This window comes from Vulpes lagopus, chromosome 5, assembly GCF_018345385.1.
Source record: "Vulpes lagopus strain Blue_001 chromosome 5, ASM1834538v1, whole genome shotgun sequence".
Classification (NCBI taxonomy): Eukaryota; Metazoa; Chordata; class Mammalia; order Carnivora; family Canidae; genus Vulpes; species Vulpes lagopus.
In genome coordinates, this window is record NC_054828.1 from 38,822,152 (window position 1) to 38,845,838 (window position 23,687).

At 38.8% G+C, this 23,687-nt stretch overlaps 2 protein-coding genes across 6 annotated transcripts in view; one reads left to right on the plus strand and one right to left on the minus strand.

Moving 5' to 3' along the window:
- Positions 1 to 5,241, minus strand: part of ASB3 (ankyrin repeat and SOCS box containing 3) — a 108,101-nt gene extending 102,860 nt beyond the window's left edge. Inside the window, exon 1 of the mRNA XM_041754488.1 lies at positions 5,126 to 5,241. The gene's annotated coding sequence lies outside the window, so the exon portion shown is untranslated. The remainder of the gene's footprint in view (positions 1 to 5,125) is intronic.
- A 43-nt stretch (positions 5,242 to 5,284) lies between these two features.
- The window catches only part of ERLEC1 (endoplasmic reticulum lectin 1), a 30,165-nt gene continuing 11,762 nt past the window's right edge, over positions 5,285 to 23,687 (plus strand). The window contains exons 1-8 of one of the 5 annotated variants that reach the window (XM_041754491.1): positions 5,286 to 5,621; positions 12,663 to 12,767; positions 13,914 to 13,994; positions 14,787 to 14,864; positions 14,998 to 15,061; positions 15,713 to 15,771; positions 17,859 to 18,082; positions 18,171 to 18,300. In XM_041754491.1, coding sequence (XP_041610425.1) covers positions 5,412 to 5,621; positions 12,663 to 12,767; positions 13,914 to 13,994; positions 14,787 to 14,864; positions 14,998 to 15,061; positions 15,713 to 15,771; positions 17,859 to 18,082; positions 18,171 to 18,300 — 951 coding nt within the window. In that variant the 5' untranslated portion in view covers positions 5,286 to 5,411. Of the gene's footprint in view, positions 5,622 to 12,662; positions 12,768 to 13,913; positions 13,995 to 14,786; positions 14,865 to 14,997; positions 15,062 to 15,712; positions 15,772 to 17,858; positions 18,083 to 18,170; positions 18,301 to 23,687 lie in introns of all 5 variants that reach the window. The other 4 variants (XM_041754492.1, XM_041754493.1, XM_041754494.1 and 1 more) reach the window with 4 other exon arrangements.

Here is a 23,687-nt window from a genome sequence, read left to right on the forward strand (position 1 = left end):
TTTCAAAACATGTATTAAAGTAGGTCTATCAAACAAACAACAAAAAAAAAGTAAGTCTATCCCTTTTACGGTATCTGGATTTCCTATCTTACCAAAAAACATCATCTCTACTCCAGTTATACATTCTCCTAATCTCTTCATATAGATATATATATTTAACTCATTTACAATTTAGTTTTTGTGTATTTTATGAAGAGGAAATGTAGCTGGTTTTCTTATAAATAGATAACAAATTATACTAGCAGCATTTATTAATTAAAATATCCTTTTCCCATCAGGGTGAAATATCACCCTTGTCACATTTTAAACTCTTTATGCCATTCCCAAGCTCCTTTCCTGTACTCAAACCAAATTACTTTTGATCTCAGTAAGTCTTGGGCTCATGTTCTTTTTTCCACTTAAAATAGGTCTTTCCCAGCTCTGTAAATCCAAATCCTACCACCTGTTAAGGTCCAATACAAACGCCAGGACTACTTTATTGGTTTCTACCCTTCCTCTCATCCCTTGCTAGAGGTAATCGCCCCCTCCTTTGAATGTCCAAAATACTTCATCTGTACAGCGCTTCTCCAACAACACTTCTCACTTTTAATAGAATTTGTTACATACAAGTCCTATCTCCCTTTCTAGGTGGTAACATTTTGATGGACTTGATCTATATCTACATCATTTTTATAGCACTAAGTACACAGGACAGTGCCTCCAAACCACATTTGTTAGATGAATAACTGCACAACTTTCTTAATCCCTCCCCAGGATCTGTAGTTCTGCAACTAAATGAAAATCGCTGCATCAAGACTAACTCCCTTGGGACGCCTGGGTGTCTCAGTGGTTGAGTGCCTATGTCTCAAGTCGTGATCCGGGGATCCCAGGATCGAGTCCGACATCAGGCTCCCCGCAGGGAGCCTGCTTCTCCCTCTGACTGTGTCTCTGCCTCTCTCTCTCTGTGTCTCTCATGAATAAATAAATGAAATCTTTAAAAAAAAAAAATGTTAACAACTGAGGAATTTGGGTTCGATTCTTGCAACTTTTATGTAAATCTGAAATTAATTCAAAATAAAAAGTAAAACGAATAAAAACACACAATTCTCGTCAGTTTACATTCTGTTCTTCCCTCTTTCCGTAAACTGCACTACCAGTTCCTTATAAAAAATACCTAGAACCCTCTTACACTGTTGGTGGGAATGTGAACTGGTGCAGCCACTCTGGAAAACTGTGTGGAGGTTCCTCAAAGAGTTAAAAATAGACCTGCCCTACAACCCAGCAGTTGCACTGCTGGGGATTTACCCCAAAGATACAGATGCAATGACACGCCGGGACACCTGCACGGGACACCTGCACGGGACACCTGCACCCCGATGTTTCTAGCAGCAATGTCCACAATAGCCAAACTGTGGAAGGAGCCTCGGTGTCCATCGAAAGATGAATGGATAAAGAAGATGTGGTTTATGTATACAATGGAATATTACTCAGCAATTAGAAACGACAAATACCCACCATTTGCTTTTGACGTGGATGGACCTGGAGGGTATTATGCTGAGTGAAGTAAGTCAATCGGAGAAGGACAAACATTATATGGTCTCATTCATTTGGGGAATGTAAATAATAGTGAAAGGGAATATAAAGGAAGGGAAAAAGAAATGTTGGGAAATATCAGGAAGGGAGACAGAACATAAAGACTCCTAACTCGGGGAAACGAACTAGGGGTGGTGGAAGGGGAGGAGGGCGGGTGCTGGAGGGGAATGGGTGACGGGCACTGAGGTGGACACTTGACGGGATGAGCACTGGGTGTTTTTCTGTATGTTGGTAAATTGAACACCAATAAAAATTAATTTAAAAAAATACCTAGGCATCATCATTAATTCATCTTTGTAAGAACATGCCACATCTAATCCACCAGCAAATTCAAGATCATCTACTGAAAAATGTATTCCAAATCAGGTCACTTCTCTCCATTCTCCATTCCTACCAGCATCCTAACTGGTCTTCCTATTGCCATCTGTGTCTTCCTATACTAGTTTCCTACGGCTGCCAAAACAAATTACTACAAACCAAGTAGCTTAAAACAACGGAAATATATTGTTTCACAGTTCTAGGGGTTAAGTCTGAAATCAAGATATCAGCAGGGCAATGATCTCTCTGAAATCACTTAGGGAGGATCCTTCCTTACTTCTTCCTATCTTGTGGTGGTTGCTGGCAATCTTCAGCGTTCCTCAGCTTGTAGATGCATACTCCAGACTCTCCCTCCATCTTCACGTAGTATGCTTTCTGTATGTCCTGTCTGTGTCCAAATTTCCCTCTTATTATAAACACACTATAGTCAGCAGATTAGAACCAACCCTAATTCAATATGACCTCATCTTAATTTGATTACATCTGCACAGACCCCATTTCCAAATAAATTCACAATCACGAGGTTTTAGGGGTTAGGACTTCAACCCATCTTTTAGGGGAACACAATTCATCCCATAACATCCTCTATAATCAATTTTCCATCAAGAGCCATAATGATCTTGACGAATGTGCATCAGGCCCTATAGGTCTGTGTCTGGTTGGCCTCTTCCTACCTTTCAAACATCATCTCCTACCACGTCCCTCTTACAATCTACCCACATTGGCCTTCTTTCTGTCCCTCCGACACACCACACTCATCCCTGCCTCAGGACCTCTGCCTGGAAATTTTGGTGTGGCTTCTTCCTCCTCATTTCAAGTCACCACTCAAGTGTCACTTCCTCACAGAAGTTTATTCTGATCGTCTACCTAAGCAGCACATTTCAGAGGTATTTTCTTTCATACAACCCTAGTTTTTAAGCAGCATTTGCCAGTACCAGAAAGTTTGTTATTTATTTAGTAATCCCCTTTACTTGAACATAAGCTCTACTGAGCCAGATTCTCATTATGTAGCCCGAGCCTAAACCGATTCCTTATAAGTATTTTTCATTTTTATTTACTCATATGTCTTTTTCTTTTATGACATAAGGATTTTCTACTTTACTCACAAAGAGTAATTATTCCCCTAAGTTTTTCTTGTATTTTACTCTTTTTTGCATGTGATTTATTTAAATCAATCCATTTGGAGTTAATCTTTGTATACTTCAGAAACGGGGGTAAAATCAGATGATTCCCATGAAAAAGTCCACAATAACTCTGATCTACTGGATAAAGCTCAAACACTTCTGCAGAATATATGCAACCTTCCCTGGACTCCCTCTGTTCCTCCCCAGTATCAATCTACTGCTGATGATTCCATCTTATCCTGTCCTTTGACTACACCAGAAAGTCCTAATAAAGCATCAAGAAGAATTATATTTGAAATGCACCTCCCTGTTTGCCTGACTCTTATAAATCCTCAAAACCCCAGTTCTAATGTCACCTCTCCTGGAAAGCCTTTCCTGTCCAATCTCAGAGTTCCTTACTTCCTTCTTTGTATCTTCACTTTTACATCTATTTTATATATATATAAAATATACACAAATTATATATACAAATTACATGTTATATATTTATATATAAATTATATATAAATACATATTAACATGTATAAGTTATTTAGACTAGTGCCTAGCACACAATGAATGCTAAATGTTAAATATTTTATTACCACAATAGGTTGCAATTACTGGTATAATTTCCCTTGCTAGACCAAAAGGGAAAGGGAACAGAGACCCATTCAATTGCCATTTTACCAAACACAATGGTCTGGCACATATGAAGCTCTCATAAGTACCAAACAAATTAATGAACAACACCTCAATTCTGGACTAAAGCAATTTTCTTTGAAACTGTGGATTCCTCAAAACCACAGTGAGATACCACCTCACACCAGTGAGAATGGGGAACATTAACAAGGCAGGAAACAACAAATGTTGGAGAGGATGCGGAGAAAAGGGAACCCTCTTACACTGTTGGTGGGAATGTGAACTGGTGCAGCCACTCTGGAAAACTGTGTGGAGGTTCCTCAAAGAGTTAAAAATAGACCTGCCCTACGACCCAGCAATTGCACTGCTGGGGATTTACCCCAAAGATTCAGATGCAATGAAACGTCGGGACACCTGCACCCCGATGTTTCTAGCAGCAATGGCCACAATAGCCAAACTGTGGAAGGAGCCTCGGTGTCCATCGAAAGATGAATGGATAAAGAAGATGTGGTTTATGTATACAATGGAATATTCCTCAGCCATTAGAAACGACAAATACCCACCATTTGCTTCAACGTGGATGGACCTGGAGGGTATTATGCTGAGTGAAGTAAGTCAATCGGAGAAGGACAAACATTATATGGTCTCATTCATTTGGGGAATGTAAATAATAGTGAAAGGGAATAGAAGGGAAGGGAAAAGAAATGTTGGGAAATATCAGGAAGGGAGACAGAACATAAAGACTCCTAACTCGGGGAAACGAACTAGGGGTGGTGGAAGGGGAGGAGGGCGGGGGGTGGGGGTGACTGGGTGACGGGCACTGAGGGGGACACTTGACGGGATGAGCCCTGGGTGTTATGCTATATGTTGGCAAATCGAACTCCAATAAAAAATTTTTTTTTTATTAATCTGTGGATTCCTTACATTTTTTAAAAAGAAAAACTATAAGATGAAAAACGAGACTGCCCTTCCTGCTTTTTGATTTGGTTCAAATCCGAGGAGCTGATGCAGAAGGGCCCTTGGGTGCTCTTCGGCTACCCCTGCGGAACCCACTACCCTGGAAACGAAAACAACGGCCTTTTCTGAAGGAGAGGGAGGGGGATTCGACACGCCTCGGTCCTGCTCTCCCGCAGCCAGCCGTGATTCAGCCTCAGGAGTTCTCCACCTCACACCGGCCCGGCCCTGAGCCTGGCGTGAGGGAACCCCCGGCTCCCCGAGAAGACGACAAGCCAGGAAGCGCAGGGGCCGTGATGTCCACGCCGACCCCGGAGAACCGGGGCGCGGACGCGGGGGCGCCGCGAGGACCGGGGGTGGCCGCCGCCCGCAGCAAGGAGGCGGAGAGACGCTCCACGCGGGAAAGACGAAGGGGACAGGAGGAGGCGGAGAGGCAGCCGGCGGCCAGCTCAGCCAGGAACGCCGCCCTCCGCACTGCGCGCCGCCAAGGCCTACGCCCGCCGCGCTCGCTCCCTTCCTCCCGCCCCCGGACTCACCGGCTCTCGGCGCCGACACTCCCGCGCGGTCCCAGGCCGCGGCCTCCTTCGGGGTCAGCTCCCGTAGCCCCCCGCCCCCCGGCGTCCCGGCTTCCGTAGGCGGACGGCGCGGTGACCCCGGATGTTGATGTGCCGCCTGCCCCGGAAACGGTGGCAAGACGCCCAAGGGGGCGGAGGTGGCGTTGCCCGGCTCTCCGGAAGGAGACGTGGCGGCGGTTGGGCCCCGGGCTGCCTGGGTGCTTAGTGCTCCCGCCGCCTCCTCCTCCTCCCCCGCCTCCTCGCCTCTATGGGCAGAGGAGGTTGTGGCGGCGGCTGGAGAGATCGGCAGCGGAGGATGGAGGAAGGAGGAGGCGGCGCGCGTAGTCTGGTCCCCGGCGGGCCGGTGTTCCTGGTCCTGTGCGGCCTCCTAGAGGCGTCCGGCGGCGGCCGAGCGCTGCCCCAGCTCAGCGACGACATCCCCTTCCGAGTCAACTGGCCCGGCACCGAGTTCTCTCTGGTCAGTGCCCTCGCGAACCCTGTAGCCGGCTCTCTCCGTCCTAGCGCTAGGGCTCGGCCCCCTCCCTCCTCCGGAATCGCCTCTGCAGGCGGCTGCCCGCCTCCCCAGTCCGAAGGCGCGTTACCTCGCATTCATTCATTCGCACGGCAGGAGTTTGGCGAGCGTACTGTGTGGCTGTGCCTGCCATGCTGAGCATTAAGGAGCCAGCGGTCACCCGTCCTCCCCCTCTGAACTGTCTCCTTAGACCTTGCTTACCAACACTCCCACCCCCGTGGGAGCAGCTTTCTTAGAATCACGTCGGGCGCGTGTACTTATCTTCTCTTTTAGAAAGTCCGCTGCAGCTCTTCCTCCAGCAGACCTCGCCTTCAGGATCACCGCCCTACCCTCAGGCCGGTCGTACAGCACAGAGGAGCTATTCCTTCTCATGTGCCTCATTTCTGTCTTGTATACACACACGTACACGGGTTTCTTTCTTTAAAAAAAAAAAAAAAAAAAAGTAGTTTTTACCCTACAGCTTGGTTACACTCCGTCACTTCTTTTTTTTTAAGATTTTATTTATTTACTCATGAGAGACACAGAGAGAGAGAAAGGGGGGGGGCAGAGACACAGGCAGAGGGGAGAAGCAGGCTCCATGCAGGGAGCCAAACGTGGGACTCGATCCCAGGTCTCCAGGATCAGGATCCAGGATCAGCGCCAAACCGCTGAGCCACCCGGGGATCCTCTCAGAGTTGTTTCTGAGAGCACCATTTGGCTTTTGAGATGGTAACGACCTTCTACTCCGAACATCCTTTGCAGTGCTGATGTACTACGACTCTTATATTAAAAAACCCAGAACGTGAGATTCTGTGATCACTTTTCCTAGAGGGGTCAACATTCTTATAACTTGACAGTGAACGAAAGTTTGCGGTCCTTCTGCCTTTGGGGAGTACTCTGCTTGAAAAGTCTTCCCACCACTGCAGGCCCATTAAAAACTGTGCACTTAAGATGCTCACCCTGTAGTAGTCAATTCATTTCAAATTGAAGTCTTGGAAAACACAAAACCTTTTTTAAAATTCTTATTCCAGTTATCCGCAGTCGTTCCGTTTGGGATGACTATTTCGTTCTGTTACCATATTGTTCTATTAGTACCTCATTGAAACAAGAGTAAGTGATAGCAGGATGTCAAAGCACGATTTACCAGGATAACAAATGTTACCGTTACCACAACAGCTTTCTGTTTACCAAATGTTAGTTTCTGCAAATAGTTCACATTTGTTTGATTCTCCACCCCTCTTGTTTTCTGTTCTCCTATTCTGGTAGTTCATTGGTTCTCAAATTTATCTAAGTAGATATTTCTCTGAGAAGCCAGGTTTATCTTTGTATTAATCCCATGAAATATTATTGTATTAAAATACTTATATATAAAAAATCAATCAATAAATAAAATACTTATATAAAAGTTTGTTGTAAGTGAGATATAACTTTAGCAGTCTTCAAGTGAGAATAATTTAGTTCAACTTCTGTTTTTGTTTCAAAAACCCACGCAGGGGATTCCTGGGTGGCTCAGTCCTGGGGCTGGGGTCATGATCCTAGGGTCCTGTGATCTAGCCCCAGTCCGGCTCTGTGTTCAGCAGGAACCTGCTTCTCCCTCTCCTGCCTATGGCTCCGCCTGCTTGTGCTATCAAATAAATAAATAAAATCTTTTTTTAAAAAATCAAAAGAGCACACAAAATAAACATGACAGGTGTTACAGAATGTGGTCATTAAAGTATTCTTCTTGCACCTGTTAGGGTTTTGGGTTTTTTTGTTTTTGTTTTTGTTTTTTTGAGAGAGAGAAAGAGAGCACAAGAAGGGGGAGGGGCAGACGGAGAGGGAGAGGGACATGCAGGAGACTCCGCTGAGCAGGAGCCTAACTCAGGGCTTGATCCCAAGACCCCAGGATCTCAACCTGAGCCAAACTCAGACACTTAACCAACTGAACCACCCAGGTTCACCACCAACTGAACCAACCCTCATTTTAGGGTTTTTTTTTTTAATCACATGCTGATAATGCAGCCCTGAAACCTTTCTGAGGTATCAGTAAAGGAAAAAACTGGCCTTTTTGGAGGTTACTACCAAATTGCTATTCAGTTGTCTTTCTGGCACTGATGTTTGCTGGCTAAAAAGAGGTTATGGAAGATCTGTCTTAAATGTATCTGTACCAGCCTTTCACATATCTGTCAATTTTATTTTAAAATTTCATTTTTAACTCTCTTTGACAATGTAATATAATCTAAGATGGGCACATCTGAAGAATTTTTTTTTTAAGTTATTTTGAGAAAAATACAGAGACGTTCTTCTGTGAGTTGGCAAAAGGTCTGTGGCCCTCATGCAAAAATAAACTCTCGGAGTCATTAGCACTGGCCTTTGGGCTTTGTTTTAGTACTTTTATAATCTTAAGGCTTCCCTTCCCTGCTTTATGTAATTGAAACTACAGCCCTCTTCACCTGGCACTGTCATTTTCTTTTATGAGGCAGTTGGTTGGACATATATAACTAAGCAGCTGTATGAACTAGGCTAAAGGCCTTTATCTCTCTACTATTTAAAATTGAAAGAAACTAGATTGGAAGGTGTGTATTTTTTTTTTTTTATTTAGCATTGAAATTCTTCTGTGCTTTAAATCATCTCCCCATTCAAATATATCAAAACAATACATAATCTTTATACTCTTGCTTTCAAATTTACTTTAAAAAATGACAAAGCACCAAAACTATATTGTTTAATGTTTATGTTAATTAATGACTGTGATATTCTTTGTTTACTGGCTTTTAGCATTCAGTTTTTTGTGTTTGTATATATTTTTCTTAGGAAATACTATCTCTGTATCATTAAACTATTCAACTGTTCATTACTTCACAAAGGTCACAGATTTCACCAAAGTAAAACCATAGAATAAGTCCAGTTTTCTCTTTACTTCTCTTTGAAATGTATTCCCACTTAAAAACTTCCCATAGGGGCGCCTGGGTAGCTTAGTCAATTAAGCCCCCAACTTTTGTTCTCAGCTCAGGTCTTGATCTCAGGGTCATGAGTTCAGGCCCTGCATCAGGCTCCGCATTAGGTGTGGAGCCTACATAAAACAAAAACAAAACTTACCCCAAACACTGCTTGGGAAGAATGGTAACCAACTCCATAGTTCCAAGCATGTTTATATATGTTAGCAAGTTGCGCCACTGAGTTTTTTACAACTTCTCTCAGGATAATTTTGTCTCTCATCCTCTATCTAAATTCTTCCAGACTCTTGTCAAACATTAAAAATTTCTCCCCTGCCAACATATTTTTAAGGTTCCTTAACTTTAAAGTATCATACCCCCTTGGAATAGTTTTATTATATTAAAATCTAAAATTTATCAAATCACTAATAGGACCTCTTACACTGAAAATACATTAAGGTATTATATGGAACAACTTTTTTATATAGTCTCTGCAATTCTGTGCATTCAGAATTTATTATATTTCATTTTCTTAAAGAACTGCCTTACTAAATCAAAGGAAGCATTTTTAGCAGCAGATCAAAATTTTTTAACTTAGAAAATCAGAAAAATTTAACTTTTTCCCAGTAATTTTTGTTATGAAAAGGAGAGTAAAGTTTGTTAGAGTTTTTATTTTGTGATCCCAGTAAGTGACTATTTCAGCAATTCTCAGATGAAAGAATTGCTACTTGGTCTGTTATATTGAAGAGGAGAGCAACCCTTCCAAAACTAATGAAACACAATTCTTTGCGTCTTCAAACAAGTGATGGCTTTTATTTTTTGTTACCCCTTACTTAGACCTTAAAAACAGTAGACAGTGTAGCTGGGGCACAGGGGTACAAAAGCACCTGCGTCTGGGTATTCCAAACAGATGAGGTTCAGCCACCCACTGCTGACCAAATCCAAATTCAAAGAAATAAGTAGGGGTGAAACCAGGAAGAATTTAATTTCAGTGAGACCAACACCTGGAAGACAGCAGATTGGCAGCTCAAAGACTGTCTCCAAAGTGCTGAAAATACTTCCAGGTTTTATATGAAAAATAGGGGCAAAGGTGGGGGGGTATGTGCATTCAGCGTCAAATCAGTCCTGGTCTTGGAGTCAGTCATGGGCAGGGTCTTGCTGGCTCAGACAGTCCTTTTTGCTAAAGGGGGTAGTTTGGGTTCCCATCAGGGGATGGATTGCCCCCTGGATCTTCTGTCTGAGCCAAGAGACAAGCTGGAAAGAAGAACCCAAACAGAAAGTTTGAGGTCAAGATGAGGTAGCTGAAGTCTTTTTTCCAAGAGGAATGAATTTATCATATAAACATAAAGCCCCAAGAGTGGTTTTTATTACAAAGAAAGGATTGTCTTCCTTTCTTTGCTCTGGTTCCACACAAGCAGGACTTTTTCCATTGTTAGCATTGTGGTGAACGTTTTAGTAAATCAATATTGCTGTGGAATACAACTCCGAACATTAGAGTTGCAGGCCCTTCACAAATACAGGTAAATACACTTAAGTCATATGCTACTGGTTGCCTTCACTACAGTACAGGAATGGTCTGGCAAGGTTTCAGGCCAGCCATTCATTGCTAAGTAAATGTGAGTCATGGTTTGAAACAACTCATGTTACACATTTTGCATATGTCTGAAAAACGTCAAAAGGCATCATAAATGTTATAGCAATTTTGTTGGCGCAACTGAGTAAATGTTTCTAAGGATCCCTTTATCATAAATTTGGTTCTGCAATTCTCACTTTCAAATCTTTGGTTCCCCTCATCACTACAATGATTTTTTAAAAGGATCCTTCATCATAATCCAGGAGCCTATATAGTAATCTAAAAGAATGCTAACAAAAGCTGATTCAAATATGTTAAAACAGTTAAGAGCACACAGAGGGGATCCCTGGGTGGCTCAGCGGTTTGGCGCCTGCCTTTGGCCCAGGGCGCGGTCCTGGAGACCCGGGATCGAGACCCGGGATCGAGTCCCGCATCAGACTCCCGGCGTGGAGCCTGCTTCTCCCTCCTCCTGTGTTTCTGCTCTCTCTCTCTCTCTCTCATAAATAAATAAATAAATAAATAAATAAATAAATAAATAAATAAATAAATCTTTAAAAAAAAAAAAAAAAAGCACACAGAACATGGAACCAAACTGCCTGAGTGCATCTCTGGATTGTGCTGTTTACCAGCTGTCTTACCTTGTACAAAGTATTTAAGCTCTGGGCTTCAGTTTCCTTTTCTGTGAGATGGGTAGAAGGCTTGTCTTGAAAATCAATGAGTTAAAAAATGTTAAGGACTTAAAACTTCTGTACAGCTAATACAGCTAATATTTACTGCTATTATTTGTTTTGTTTTATTTATTGTCTTGGAAGAACATTGCCCTAATTTGCATTCGTATGTCAGACGATGTTGGACCAAATAGTACTTGTTTTATTATGATTAAGTCCTTGTTAAATTGAGAAAAGCACAAAGTTACTTAATAAGAGCAGTTCTTTCCTCATCAGGATAGCCAAATAGCGTAGTGGTTTCACAAGTACTGTAAGATGAGAAGAGTTAAAAGAGTTGAATTGAAAACCTCTGTCTTAGCAGTTAGTGACACATCATTCACAAAGCAAAGATTTCTTTTTAGTTAAATAATGTGAATTATATTAATTGAAACATTTATTTGAATTACATTGGTTCATATTTGGCTTGTTAGCATTTGTTTGGTTTTATAGTGTAGAAAGCTTTAAGGATAGTTTACCTTTGGGCTGGCCCACCGCCCATTTTCGTAAGTAGATTTTTCAGGACACAGCCATACCTGTTCATTTTGCTATTGCCTATGCAGTATCTTACTACAATGGCATAGTTGAGTAGTTGCAACAGAGACCACATGGCCCACGAAGCCTTAAATATTTGCTACTTGGTCCTTTACAGAGTTTGTTGACTTAGGATGTACACACACACACACACACACACACACACACAGAAAAAAAAAATAAGTCAGCACACAGGAGCCTTAGGGATTTTTCTTTTTAAAGTGATTTTATGGGGGATCCGTGGGTGGCTCAGCGGTTTGGCGCATGCCTTTGGCCCAGGGCGTGATCCTGGAGTACCGGGATCGAGTCCCATGTTAGGCTCCCTGCATGGAGCCTGCTTCTCCCTCTGTCTGTGTCTATGCCTCTCTCTCTCTCTCTCTCTCTCTCTTTCTCTGTGTCTGTCATGAATAAATAAATAAAATCTTTTAAAAAAATAAAGTGATTTTATCCGTGGAGTCTAGGTGACTCAGTCTCTTAATCATCTGCCTTCAGCTCGGGTCTTGATCCCCAGGACCGAGCCCCACAAAAGGCTCCCTGCTCAGCCAGGAGCCTGGTTCTCCTTCTTCCTCTGCCATTCCCCCTGCTTGTGCTCTCTGGCTTTCTCTATCACTCTGTCAAAAAAATAAGTAAATAAAATAAAAAGTAATTTATCCAAATATAAAAAATATTGTACTATTATTATGTTCAAATGTCCCATCCAATAGAATTGAGAATACATTTGTTAAAGTGCTATAGATTCTCATATATAGATGGTAATTGTTAATAGGAATAATAAATATTCAGTAATGGTGTGTCTTTTAATGCTCATGGCCTCTTAATACTATTTTTTGAAGATGTATTTATTTGAGGGGGACAGGGTGGGCAGAAGGAGAGGAAGAGAAACCCAAGCTGACTCTGTGCACAGAGTCCTGTGCAGGGCTCAGTCTCACCACCCTGAGCCCAAACCAAGAGTCAGACACTTAACTCACAGTGCCACCCAGGCCCCCCACCTCTTAATGCTTTTTAATCCCAATTTTAACTTCAGTCTATTGCATTACTACTTTTTTCTTTATACTCCAAATTTCATTTGTGTCCATTTTTTTTCTGTTATAACACCAAGATAGTTTGTCATCCTAATTTTGACCTTAAATAATTTGTAGAATCTTTTCCCCCCCTGCCTTTGGAAATACATTTAAAAATCTTCTGTTGACATGATGAATTACTTACACCTAAGACTGTACTTTATTCAGTGTAATACAATTTAACCAGAAAAACTAATGTATATTTTTTGTTCTATTTCTAGCCTACAACTGGAGTTTTGTATAAAGAAGATAATTATGTCATCATGACAACTACACATAAAGAAAAATATAAATGCATTCTGCCTCTTGTGACAAGTGGAGATGAGGTAACTTTTTATAAATAAATACATTGGTAATCCCTTTCACCAAATATATGTATTTAAAACATTGCAAACACATACTTTAAAATAAAACTGAATGACAGGTTTCTCAATAATCCTGTTTATCATAAAAGTAGTAATCACGTTTATTATTCTTGAATTCTTTGATTTTATAGTTCAACTTGGAAAAATTAGCAACCAATTATTAATATTTTGGATGAAAATCTAATTCCACACTTGCTTTCTTTTATAGAAATGAGGGGTTTGAAACAGGATATAATTTTTAAATGTATATATGACACTTTTTATAAAGAATTTCTGATAATCTTTAGGTACCTATACGTTTTCTCTACTTAGCTCATGCCCGTTTCTTTCCTCCTGAAATGCCCTAACTGCCTCTTATCCATCCTTCAAGGCAATGACTTCTTTCAAGATGAAACAGGAGAGTCAGCATGGTAAAATGAAAAGGACACCAGCCTAGGAGCCAGGAGGCTGAGGTATAGGCTATAGTTAGCTGTGGAACCTTGAACAAATTTGAAACTCAGTTCTTCCACTCAATAAATTTATTGAGTTCATTACATAGTATTTTCACCATCTGTAAAATGGAAATATTACAAACTCAGTGAATGCTTTCTTAGGTTTTGTTCAGATTTAAAATCTGTGAGACAGCTCTCTGTTTCATTTTGTTTTAAACCTTCTTAAGACACAAATACACATGTGTGCAATCATACACATAAGCATATGGCATTCAAGTGTGAAATGTAAAAATATACAGGAAACTGGGATGTACCTTAAAACTTTTCCATACATTCTACAAGATTCAACTATTTTGAAGCTTTCATAGTTAGAATTTGTTCAGATGCGAGTATTTAAAACTTCTGAAATAAGTTTATAAGAATTGTTCAGGACACTGATACTCAAAAGCCTTTTTTTAAGAGCAGAAAGCATGGAAGATTATTCTATGGCTCCATATTTTATACTTCAATTCTTTTGAAAGAAGTAGCAAACCACAGGATCTTACTAAAAGTTTTGACCTTTTTTCCCCTTTTATTTCCAAGCATCTGTGATTTGAACAATGAGTTAATACCCCTACAGCAGAGTTGGGTGAAGTTCTAGAATAATTGTAAGTATTAAATCCTAGTTCTTTCATAGGAAGAAGAAAAGGATTATAAAGGCCCTAATCCAAGAGAGCTATTGGAGCCACTATTTAAACAAAGCAGTTGTTCCTACAGAGTACGTATTTTATGTTCACTTAGTAAGTAGAAAATAGGGGAATCCCTGGGTGGCTCAGCGGTTTGGCGCCTGCCTTTGGCCCAGGGCATGATCCTGGAGTACCGGGATCGAGTCCCACGTTAGGCTCCCTGCATGGAGCCTGCTTCTCCCTCTGCCTGTGTCTCTGCCTCTCTCTCCCTCTCTCTCTCTCTTTATGTCTATCATGAATAAATAAATGAAACCTTTAAAAAAAAATAAGTAGAAAATAAATTTCCAATTGCCATTAGACCCTTGAAAATAATTCTGCATTTCTTTTTACTTCATTATGTTGTATCAGATTTTAAGTTAGTTGTAAATCAAAGCTGTTGCTTAATAGTATTTTGTCGATTTAAATTCCTGCATAGTAGATCCAGCAAACACCCAAAACCAGTTTCAAATAATATCACATTCCAAACTGCTCTGAATGTTTTTCAGATCAACAGAAAGTTTCCTTATATGTAATTTTAATGAAAAATGTGAAGTGTTATCTTTTAGGCTATGTATAAAATGGTTCCTAAGCCAGGGGGTTATTATTGATCCCAAGTGTATTCTAGACCTGATTTCCTCACAGAATTGTCACATACAGCTAATTGGTGAAAATAGTGACTTGACTTCAGAATTTCCGTATTTTTCTGAGGCATAATAATGTTTCACTTAATGAAAGCTTACTCTAAATCTTGAGGGAAATCTACATACAACTACATAAAGTATCAAAAAGTAATTCAGGTGAGTTCTATGGCTTTTATATGTTTAAATATGTCCATTTTTTTTTAGATTGAGTCTTACTGGACTTATGAAGTATGTCACGGAAAACATATTCGACAATACCATGAAGAGAAAGAAAGTGGTCAGGTATGTTTTTCTTTCAAATATGAAGTATGGAACATTATAAAATGAGAACTTTAATAATGAGATTGATGGTTTTAAAATTGTATTCTTGATATTTGCAAAACACTTATTATATTTTTATTTTATTCCACTATAGAAAGTAAATATTCACGAATACTACCTTGGGAATATGTTGGCTAAGAATCTTCTATCTGAAAAAGGTTTGTTTCAGAGTGATTTGATAGTAATGCTGCAATTTGGTTGAAAGTATATGTTCAAATTGGAATTTAAAAGATCTCGGAGTTTTATGAATTTTAAAATGCTAAAATAAATTTCTGAATAATCCCTTAGAAAAAATTTTGAAGAGATCTTTTCATTATTTTCTTCCTCAACAAGCATTATGCTTTTTCTCTACCTATTAATAAATTTTTAAAAATCTGGTAAGATAACACATGTTAATGTTATATTTATATAGTGTTAATGTTACTCTTTTGCTTGGTTTAAGCATAGTTGTTATATGTGGAAATAGAAATGTAGATGTGTCCCTAAAATTATGAAATACTTTTGCTAATCTGTGTTGTTCAAAGTCCATTAATTTAAGATTAAACTTTTCACTGATGCAAAAATACTTAAAAAGAAAATTGTTGCAGCCAGTTTTATGCCTCAAGTAGAGGTAAATATATGAAGATTAAATTTGACTATCCTTTCAAACAAAACCATTTCATGGCAACTAGCAAAAAGTAATAAGATAAAAATTATGTGTATGTTTTGGGTCTTCTTTAGAAATTTAAAATTACAGAGTTGATTGAAAACTTAATCACTTGTATTTTACATATGAGTCACTGGTCATTCTTTACACCTGCCTTACATAGGTAATATCTTATATTATTCCACAGATCAAGAGGCAGATGAAAAGGAAAAATCAAAAGAGGCAAGTGATAAGTGTTGATTTTTTTCATTTTTAGCATCTATTATTAGGCATGAATTTATACAGCTTAAACGACAGAATTTAGTCATGTGTTCTTAACCTATCTATCAAATACCTCAAAGGATTGGGTCAAAGAAAATCTGCAGTATGTTAGATTTTTTTGAGAAAAGTTATACTGCAATACATTTATTTACTTTTAGGATCATAGAAAAATAAAGGAACTTACAAAGATGTGTTTGGGAAATTTTTTGTAATGGCAGTATATCACTTCCGGGCTTAGCAGTGGTTCTCTCTGTTTAACATTGGAAACAGTTATAAATAGGAGCTTTTGCTTTTTTTTCCCTGGTTTGTTCCCTATCTCCCATGGGTAAAACAGATAAACTACATTTGTAAATAACAAGCTACCAGACTGCAAGCATCTTCAAAGCAGGGACTGTCTTTTATCCCCTTATCCCGCAGTGCAAAACAGAGTGCCAAATATAGGCACTTCCTACGTGTATACTGAATGTTGAATGCATAACTGATGACTGAAAAATAGGATTGTTTAAAAAGGATGATTTCTTAGGGTACCTAATCACAATTTTTAAATGCCCCTGTAGTTCAAGGAGTGCTTTCGGAATCCTAAGAACTCCCATAGAGTTAAATAACCTATTGATAGAGGATATTTCTGTAAATGGTTTCATATCATAATGATACTTTTATTAAAAGACAAGTGAAACAGCAAAAGGCCTTAAAAGGGATGTCTATAACTTAAAAGGGTGGCTTGGGGGTGAATTGATAAGCTAAGCATAGACACACATAGCATTACTATTTTAAAAGATTTTAATTTTACAGACTACCTTTGAGATAAAATATTTATTTACTGTGGCTCTGGAGGATAGCAAGATGGAAATCAAAGTGTGAAATGATAAAGGAAGAGGAAGAAAAGGGTAAGGGAAGAAAACTAACATTTACTGAGCCCCAATTTATAAGCCAGATACTGTGCCAGGCATATAATGAAAGGTAATGCTTAATTTTCCCGAAAATCTCTGAGTATATGTTATTATTCTCCTTTTACAAATGACAAAAACTGAAATTTGGTCAAAGTCAGAAAGCCAGTAAATTCAAAGCTTGGCTTTGAACCCAGGATTTTCTAATTCTAGGTACTAGCGTGAAAATGACATATAAGAAACCTCAAAATACTTTTCCCTGGAAACATTTGTTTTTTGCCTGTTTTAGACATGGCACTGACAGGGTACCAAAGTGATATAAGATGAGCTCTCTGCCTCCAAAGAGCTTGCTTGGAGATTAAATTAACAGTATTTTTTTAGAGCCCTTATATTAGATTTTTCTTTGGTATATGTAGATAAGCTATGGGAGCTAGCTCCTCTATAATCCCTGTATTCTGAGGTGATCTATTTCACTTACCCATTCCATGAAAATTTCTCCATTTGTCCTTTGCTGGCCTTGAATAGATTTATATGGGAGTTTATGTTGAAAAGCATGGCTCTTCGTATTAATGACAGGGAAAAGGAGTAAGCAAACTGATGAGTACAGTATTGAGATTCCTGTTTTAGAAGATAGTGTTTTACTATTAGCTCTACTTTTTGACAAATCAGATTACAAACCTCTAGAATCTAAACTGTAACACAGCCATTCACTAAGGATATTTTTTTTTTTTTCACTAAGGATATTTTTTTTTTTTTCACTAAGGATTTAGTATAGAAAATTCTGACTAGTCCAATATAGTAAGTTCCTGTATTTTATCTTAGTCTCTTTTTTTAGAACTGTTGGAAACAATTCATATTAATCAAGAGATTATACCCTTTTATATAAGTGTACACTTGCTTAACATCTTAATTTTAGCACCAAATAAAAATTTTGCTTCTTTGCTGTATTAAAAAAAGCTCTGAAAATAAGTATTTGCTCAAGTAAGAATTTAGGAATCAAAAGAATGTTAGAGGAAGAATTCATAGAAAATACAGAAATGTTATCTTTATAAAGGTTGGTTTTTAAATAAAATGTAGTTTTCTTCCTTTAAGAATAAGTGCTTCTCCCATCCTCACCCTCACCTCCATTTCTAATGAAAAGTCTTATACTTTTTTTTTAAGATTCCCACTAAAAATATTGAAGGTCAGATGACACCCTACTATCCTGTGGGAATGGGAAATGGTACACCTTGTAGTTTGAAACAGAACCGGCCCAGATCAAGTACGGTGATGTACATATGTCATCCTGAATCTAAGCATGAAATTCTTTCAGTAGCTGAAGTTACAACTTGTGAATATGAAGTTGTCATTTTGACACCACTCTTGTGCAATCATCCTAAATATAGGTAGGACATGGATTTAATATTTTAAACATGAAATGCACACATGCTTTGAAGTGTCATATGCTTAGGTTTAATGCTTTGTCCTTACTAGATTCAGAGCGTCCCCTGTGAATGACATATTTTGCCAGTCACTGCCAGGATCACCATTTAAACCCCTCACCCTGAGGCAGTTGGAACAGCAGGAAGAAATATTAAGGGTGCCTTTCAGGAGAAATAAAGAGGTATGAGAATTATCTAATAGTGTTTTTTCAGTGCTTCCTTTTCCAAATTTCAGAGCATATAGCAGTATTTTAATCATTCCTATAGCTACATAGTAATTTATTTTTCTGACTCAAAATTTTAAGTTCCAAGTTTTCAACTGATTTTGTCTTTTCCTTATTTTTATACTTCTCAGATACTATTTTATCATTTTATTACTCTCATGATTTCATATTTTAAAGTTTGACAACCCATGAATTGTAGTTAAGTTAAATTTTTAGCTCGTTGACTGGCCTTCCCAGCTGAGCCCCTTGAAAAAATAGATTACAGCTTATCTTCTAATGCTTTCTTTATTCTTAAACCCATTGCTCTGTGTCGTCAAACCATCATTCTTCTGAAACTTGTTATTTAGGTCAGCAGCAATCTTTTGGTTCTAAGTTCAATGGACATATGCATAACTTGATCTTAGCATATAAAACACTGAACATTTGAAGCTTGAACTTTCTCTCCTGTCTTTACTTGAAGTCATTTTCTCTGATTCTCTCCGTTCTCCTCTCCTGTGTATTAAGTCTTTGTCTACTTCCTGCACCTGAAATGTTGACATTCCCCACAGTTAGCCTTAGTTGCCTTCTCTCCTTAGTTTATATAGTCTCAAGTGAGCTCATCCAGGCCCATTCTGTCAACCTCCATTAATATGCCCATAAGTTCCAAATATGCATCTTCAATATTGACCTTTCCCCTGAACTCAAACCAGAGTCACAATAGTTAACATGGATTGAATCTTAACAGCTGTTAGCTAATCCTCATAACAACCTACAAGATACACTATTATCATCCTCCTTAACAAGTTAGGAAATTAAGTTTCAGAGAAGGGAAGTGACAGGTGATGGATTAGAGATGAAAATCAAAACAGTCTGGTTTTAGAGCCTGTCCTCTTAACCACTTCTCTGTGCTGCTTCTCCTTTTCAGTGTGCTGTCTTCCCTTCTCTTCTGTTCATTGGACATAACCATATACATTTTCAGTAACCTCAAATTCATCTCTCTCACACTGACCTTTACCTAATCTGCCCCATTGAGGTTTTTTTGTTTGTTTGTTTGTTTACTTATTTATTTTTAAGTCTCCACACCCAGTGTGGAATTTGAACTCACAACCCCAAAATCAAGAGTTGAATGTTCAGGACAGAGCCAGCCAGGCTCCCCTTCCCCATTGTTTCTGTTTTTTTGTTTGTTTGTTTCTTTTCAGCTAAGACAGCAGAAGAGATGATTTACTGTACACGTGTTACATTCAGCCACAAATGAAAACAGAATTAATCCCAAAAGTCACAGGTCCAAGGCAAAGGACCAAGGGAGGATGGTTTTGATATGATCAAGTCTGGTCTCTCAAAGATGGTCCCCATTCGTTTTTTTGTTTTGTTTTGTTTTTTTAAGATTTATTTATTTATTTGTTTGTTTGTTTGTTTATTTATTTATTTATTTATTTATTTATGAGAGAGAGAGAGAGAGAGAGAGAGAGAGAGGCAGAGACACAGGAGGAGAGAGAAGCAGGCTCCATGCCGGGAGCCCAACGTGGGACTTGATCCCGGGACTCCAGGATCGCGCCCTGGGCCAAAGGCAGGCGCCAAACTGCTGAGCCACCCAGGGATCCCCGTCCCCATTGTTTTTTTTTTGTTTTTTTTGGTTTTTTTTGTCCCCATTGTTTTTAAAGCAATATTACTTCCTTTGCAAATGAGCGAGGACTTCTAATGACCAAGGACTTCTCCCACAAAGAGATTGATGTTTCCTCTTATTTGGTCTTGTATTTTACTCAGTCCTCCGTTATAGCACTTATGTGGCCAAATTGGTTGATTTTTTCCTATGATACTTATATTAAAATGAAGGAAGAATAAGCTATGCTTTATTACTTTGGGGTTTCCAGCTCCTTGCATGATACCTGATAATACTGTAGGTACTTAATAATGTTTTAATTAACTAATAACTAACATTTAGCTGCAAAGCTCGTTTCTCCTCTCTCTTGAGTACTTCTTGCAAAAGTATTGCCAGACTCTGTGAATGTTGTGAATGCTGCCATTCTAATAAGAAGAAACAATTATCTTAACATTAATCTGCATTTGATTTGAAATGGTCAATTAAAAGATTGGACATGGATTTCTCTCCTGGTCTTCTCCCTAATAGTGATTTAAATACTGACAGGTACTGAAAAATCAGCTCAATCAAAATGCTTCCCAAATCCCAACTTTAATTTTTCTTCAGAGAAGAAATAGCAGCTATTCTTTAATTAATGTGTTTAATCTGCCATTTGAGAAAAATTATTTTTAAGAAGCTACAGATGATAATACTCTAAAAATACTTAGGATCCTTTTTTTTTTTTAAGGATTTTTATTTATTTATTTGACAGGGAGAGAGCAAATACAAGTAGGGAGAGCAGCAGATAGAGGGAGAGGGAAAAGCAGGCTCCCACCAAGCAGGGGCTCCATGCAGGGCTGGATCCCAGAACCCCAGCCGGGATCATGACCTGAGCTGAGGGCAGACGCTTCACTGACTGAGCCACCCGGGTGCCCTATACTTAGGATCTTTAGAATACATATTGTAGATGAAAACCTTAGGTAATACCATAGGGTGAATACTTATTTAAAATGATTTTTTTTCTCAATATCCTTTCTTTTATAAATGTAGTTTAGTACATATTTGTCATATGATTTGCCTTTTAAAAGTGGAATAAACTTAACCATAAAGATTAGAACATTTTTATGTTTTAAACAAAAATACAAATCTGGTTATCAGAATTTTGTTTACTTTTGTTTTGTTTGACATGAAATGGTTTATTAAGGGGACTTAGAATTGAAGCCTCTTGGGCAAATAGACAATATGACAAATAGATCTCCAGAACCCCACCTCTTTGTAAGACCTACTTTTACAGCCCTAGAGGCTGGGAGTACACACTAAGGAACCACCCAGGAGAATGTTTAGGGATAGAAGTGAGTACAGATACTATTTCTTAGTACACTACAAAAAGTCCTAATGAGGTTTTTAAAAAAAAAGAATAGATGTGAGTCATAGTCACATCTCCAGAGCAGATCGGGGATGTTGTGCCCGGAGGGTGTACTTAAAAAGCATGATTGAACAAAAGGACAGAATAGTGGGGGGTGCTATACTCAAGAAGGCTTCAGATAACAGAAGGCGGATTGGTCCAAGACGACATTAGTCTAACTGTCACACTCTACCCCTCAAATCCAGTCCTTACAGTCTCATATGTCCACCCCTTCCATGATATTCCCTGAGGCATCACAGAAGGGCTCTTTGGGGCAACTGGGTGGCTCAGTGGTTGAGCATCTACCTTTGGCTCAGGTCATGATCCCGGGGTCTCGGGATCAAGTCCTGCACCCAGCTCCTTGTCTGCTTCTCCCTCTGCCTGTGTCTCTGCCTCTCTCTGTCTCTCATGAATAAATAAATAAATTAATTAAATTAAATTAAATATTTAAAAAGAGAGAGAGAGGGGCTCTTTGCAATAGGGGCTCTTTGACCAGACAGTGTCCAAGTTCATGCATAAACCACAGCAGCAGTACAGAGAGCAAGAAAAGAGACCTGTGTTGACACAACTAAGAATGAGTAATAATTTTGCTACCATGTCCTCCAGACTCTAAAACAGTTTGTTAACTACTGGGTTAAAGTGGACGCAGGACCATCTAATGCTTGTATCTCTTTATCCATGTGCTTTGATGCAAAAGTGATACTGCCTGAATTATCAGGCATCATTTGGTTTAAATGATAGCACAAGTACCCCTGAGTACATCCCAGGCCATTCTATTTTGTAAGATAGCCTCTCACATCAGTGTCATCTCTGTGTTCATAATTGTCAGGCTATGATCACTATTATTGAGGATCCTCTGGGTATATTTAATTAATGTGTCTATGTGCCATATCATATCTTCTGTACCTAAAGATGGTACAAATATTGCTAAGTGGTCATACCAATGAAAGATAGCATGGGTCCATCATGCCTTTAAGTGAGTACATTTGCAGGGCTGTTATGGTGCTGGCTGTGCTATTATTATATTAATTTGGAGATTACTAGACCATTAGGAATCCATTTTATGAATTTCTAAACCCTACTACAAAAACTATCATCTTGCTTTTATTGGAATTTTTTTTAAATGCAAGTTAGTTGTACTATCCACAAGAAGCAATAATAAATGGTCATACTTCTATTCTTCCTACCTCTTCCTCTACCTGAGCTAGAGGTTTCACTATGCATTATTAATGTTTTTCCTCACTAACCTAGTTTAGTCTGTTAGACCTTAGCTCCTTAGAAGTAGTGACTATGTCGTCTTCATTTTTAATATTCAGCACTTAAAACAGTACCAAGAGCATAGTATGCTCTGAATATAGAAAGACTATACATAAAATCCAAGGTCCTTTCAAAAAATAAGATGTCATTTGGCATTCTTTGTTCTTCTATAATAATAGAGGAATTGGAAGAGAGGAAGGATAAGATCATTGGTCTCTAGAATAACCTTCTAATGACTCCCACCAGCCAAAGAAGAAGAAAAAACCCACAATTGATCAATGGCAACTACAGCAGGTGAAAGGAGGCATCATGTCCATTATACATTTACTAGGAAACCTTTTACTATTTAATTTTTTTAATTATGTTATTTAGTTTTAATTGGTATACTCTTTTTTTTTAAGATTTTATTTATTTATTCATGAGAGACACCCAGAGAGGCAGAGACACAGGCAGAGAGAGAAGCAGGCTCCATGCAGGGAGCCCGATGCGGTACTTGATCCCGGGACTCCAGGATCATGCCCTGGGCCAAAGGCAGGTGCCAAACCACTGAGCATCTCAGGGATCCCTTGGTATACTCTTTTAATTTGGATCTAGATTCATTTTCTTTCCCCTCATTGTCAAAACCCAGTTTACTTCTGGATTCTAACTCATTATCCTCTTTCATAACTATTCTCTCCACCCTGCTTCTGTCATTCCTTTAGAGAGTCTTCCTCTCTGGCTTAGGTAACTTCAACTCCCACCATGGCTCCCCCACCTTGGGATTTGTTCTTACTGTTCTTTCCCTGCCACTGCAACAGTATTACTTAAAATTTGTTCATGCCATATATTTTGCCTAAGATCTATAAGATATATCCAAACTTCTTAGAATTATATAATTTTTTACCATTAAGTACCTGTTTATCTTTTTAGTTTTAAATATAATGCCATACCCCGTATCTTTGCTCTTCTTGTCTTCCTCAGGTTCACATGCATATGTGCACACAGACATAAAACCTACAGACATTCACATAAATCACAAATCAAAAAAAAAAATCACAAATCATTCATGTTCAAGAACCAAGGGTTTTCTCTTTGTGAAGTCATCATGTTTCAATTCTTCATCAAAATCTATTTGAATCACCACTC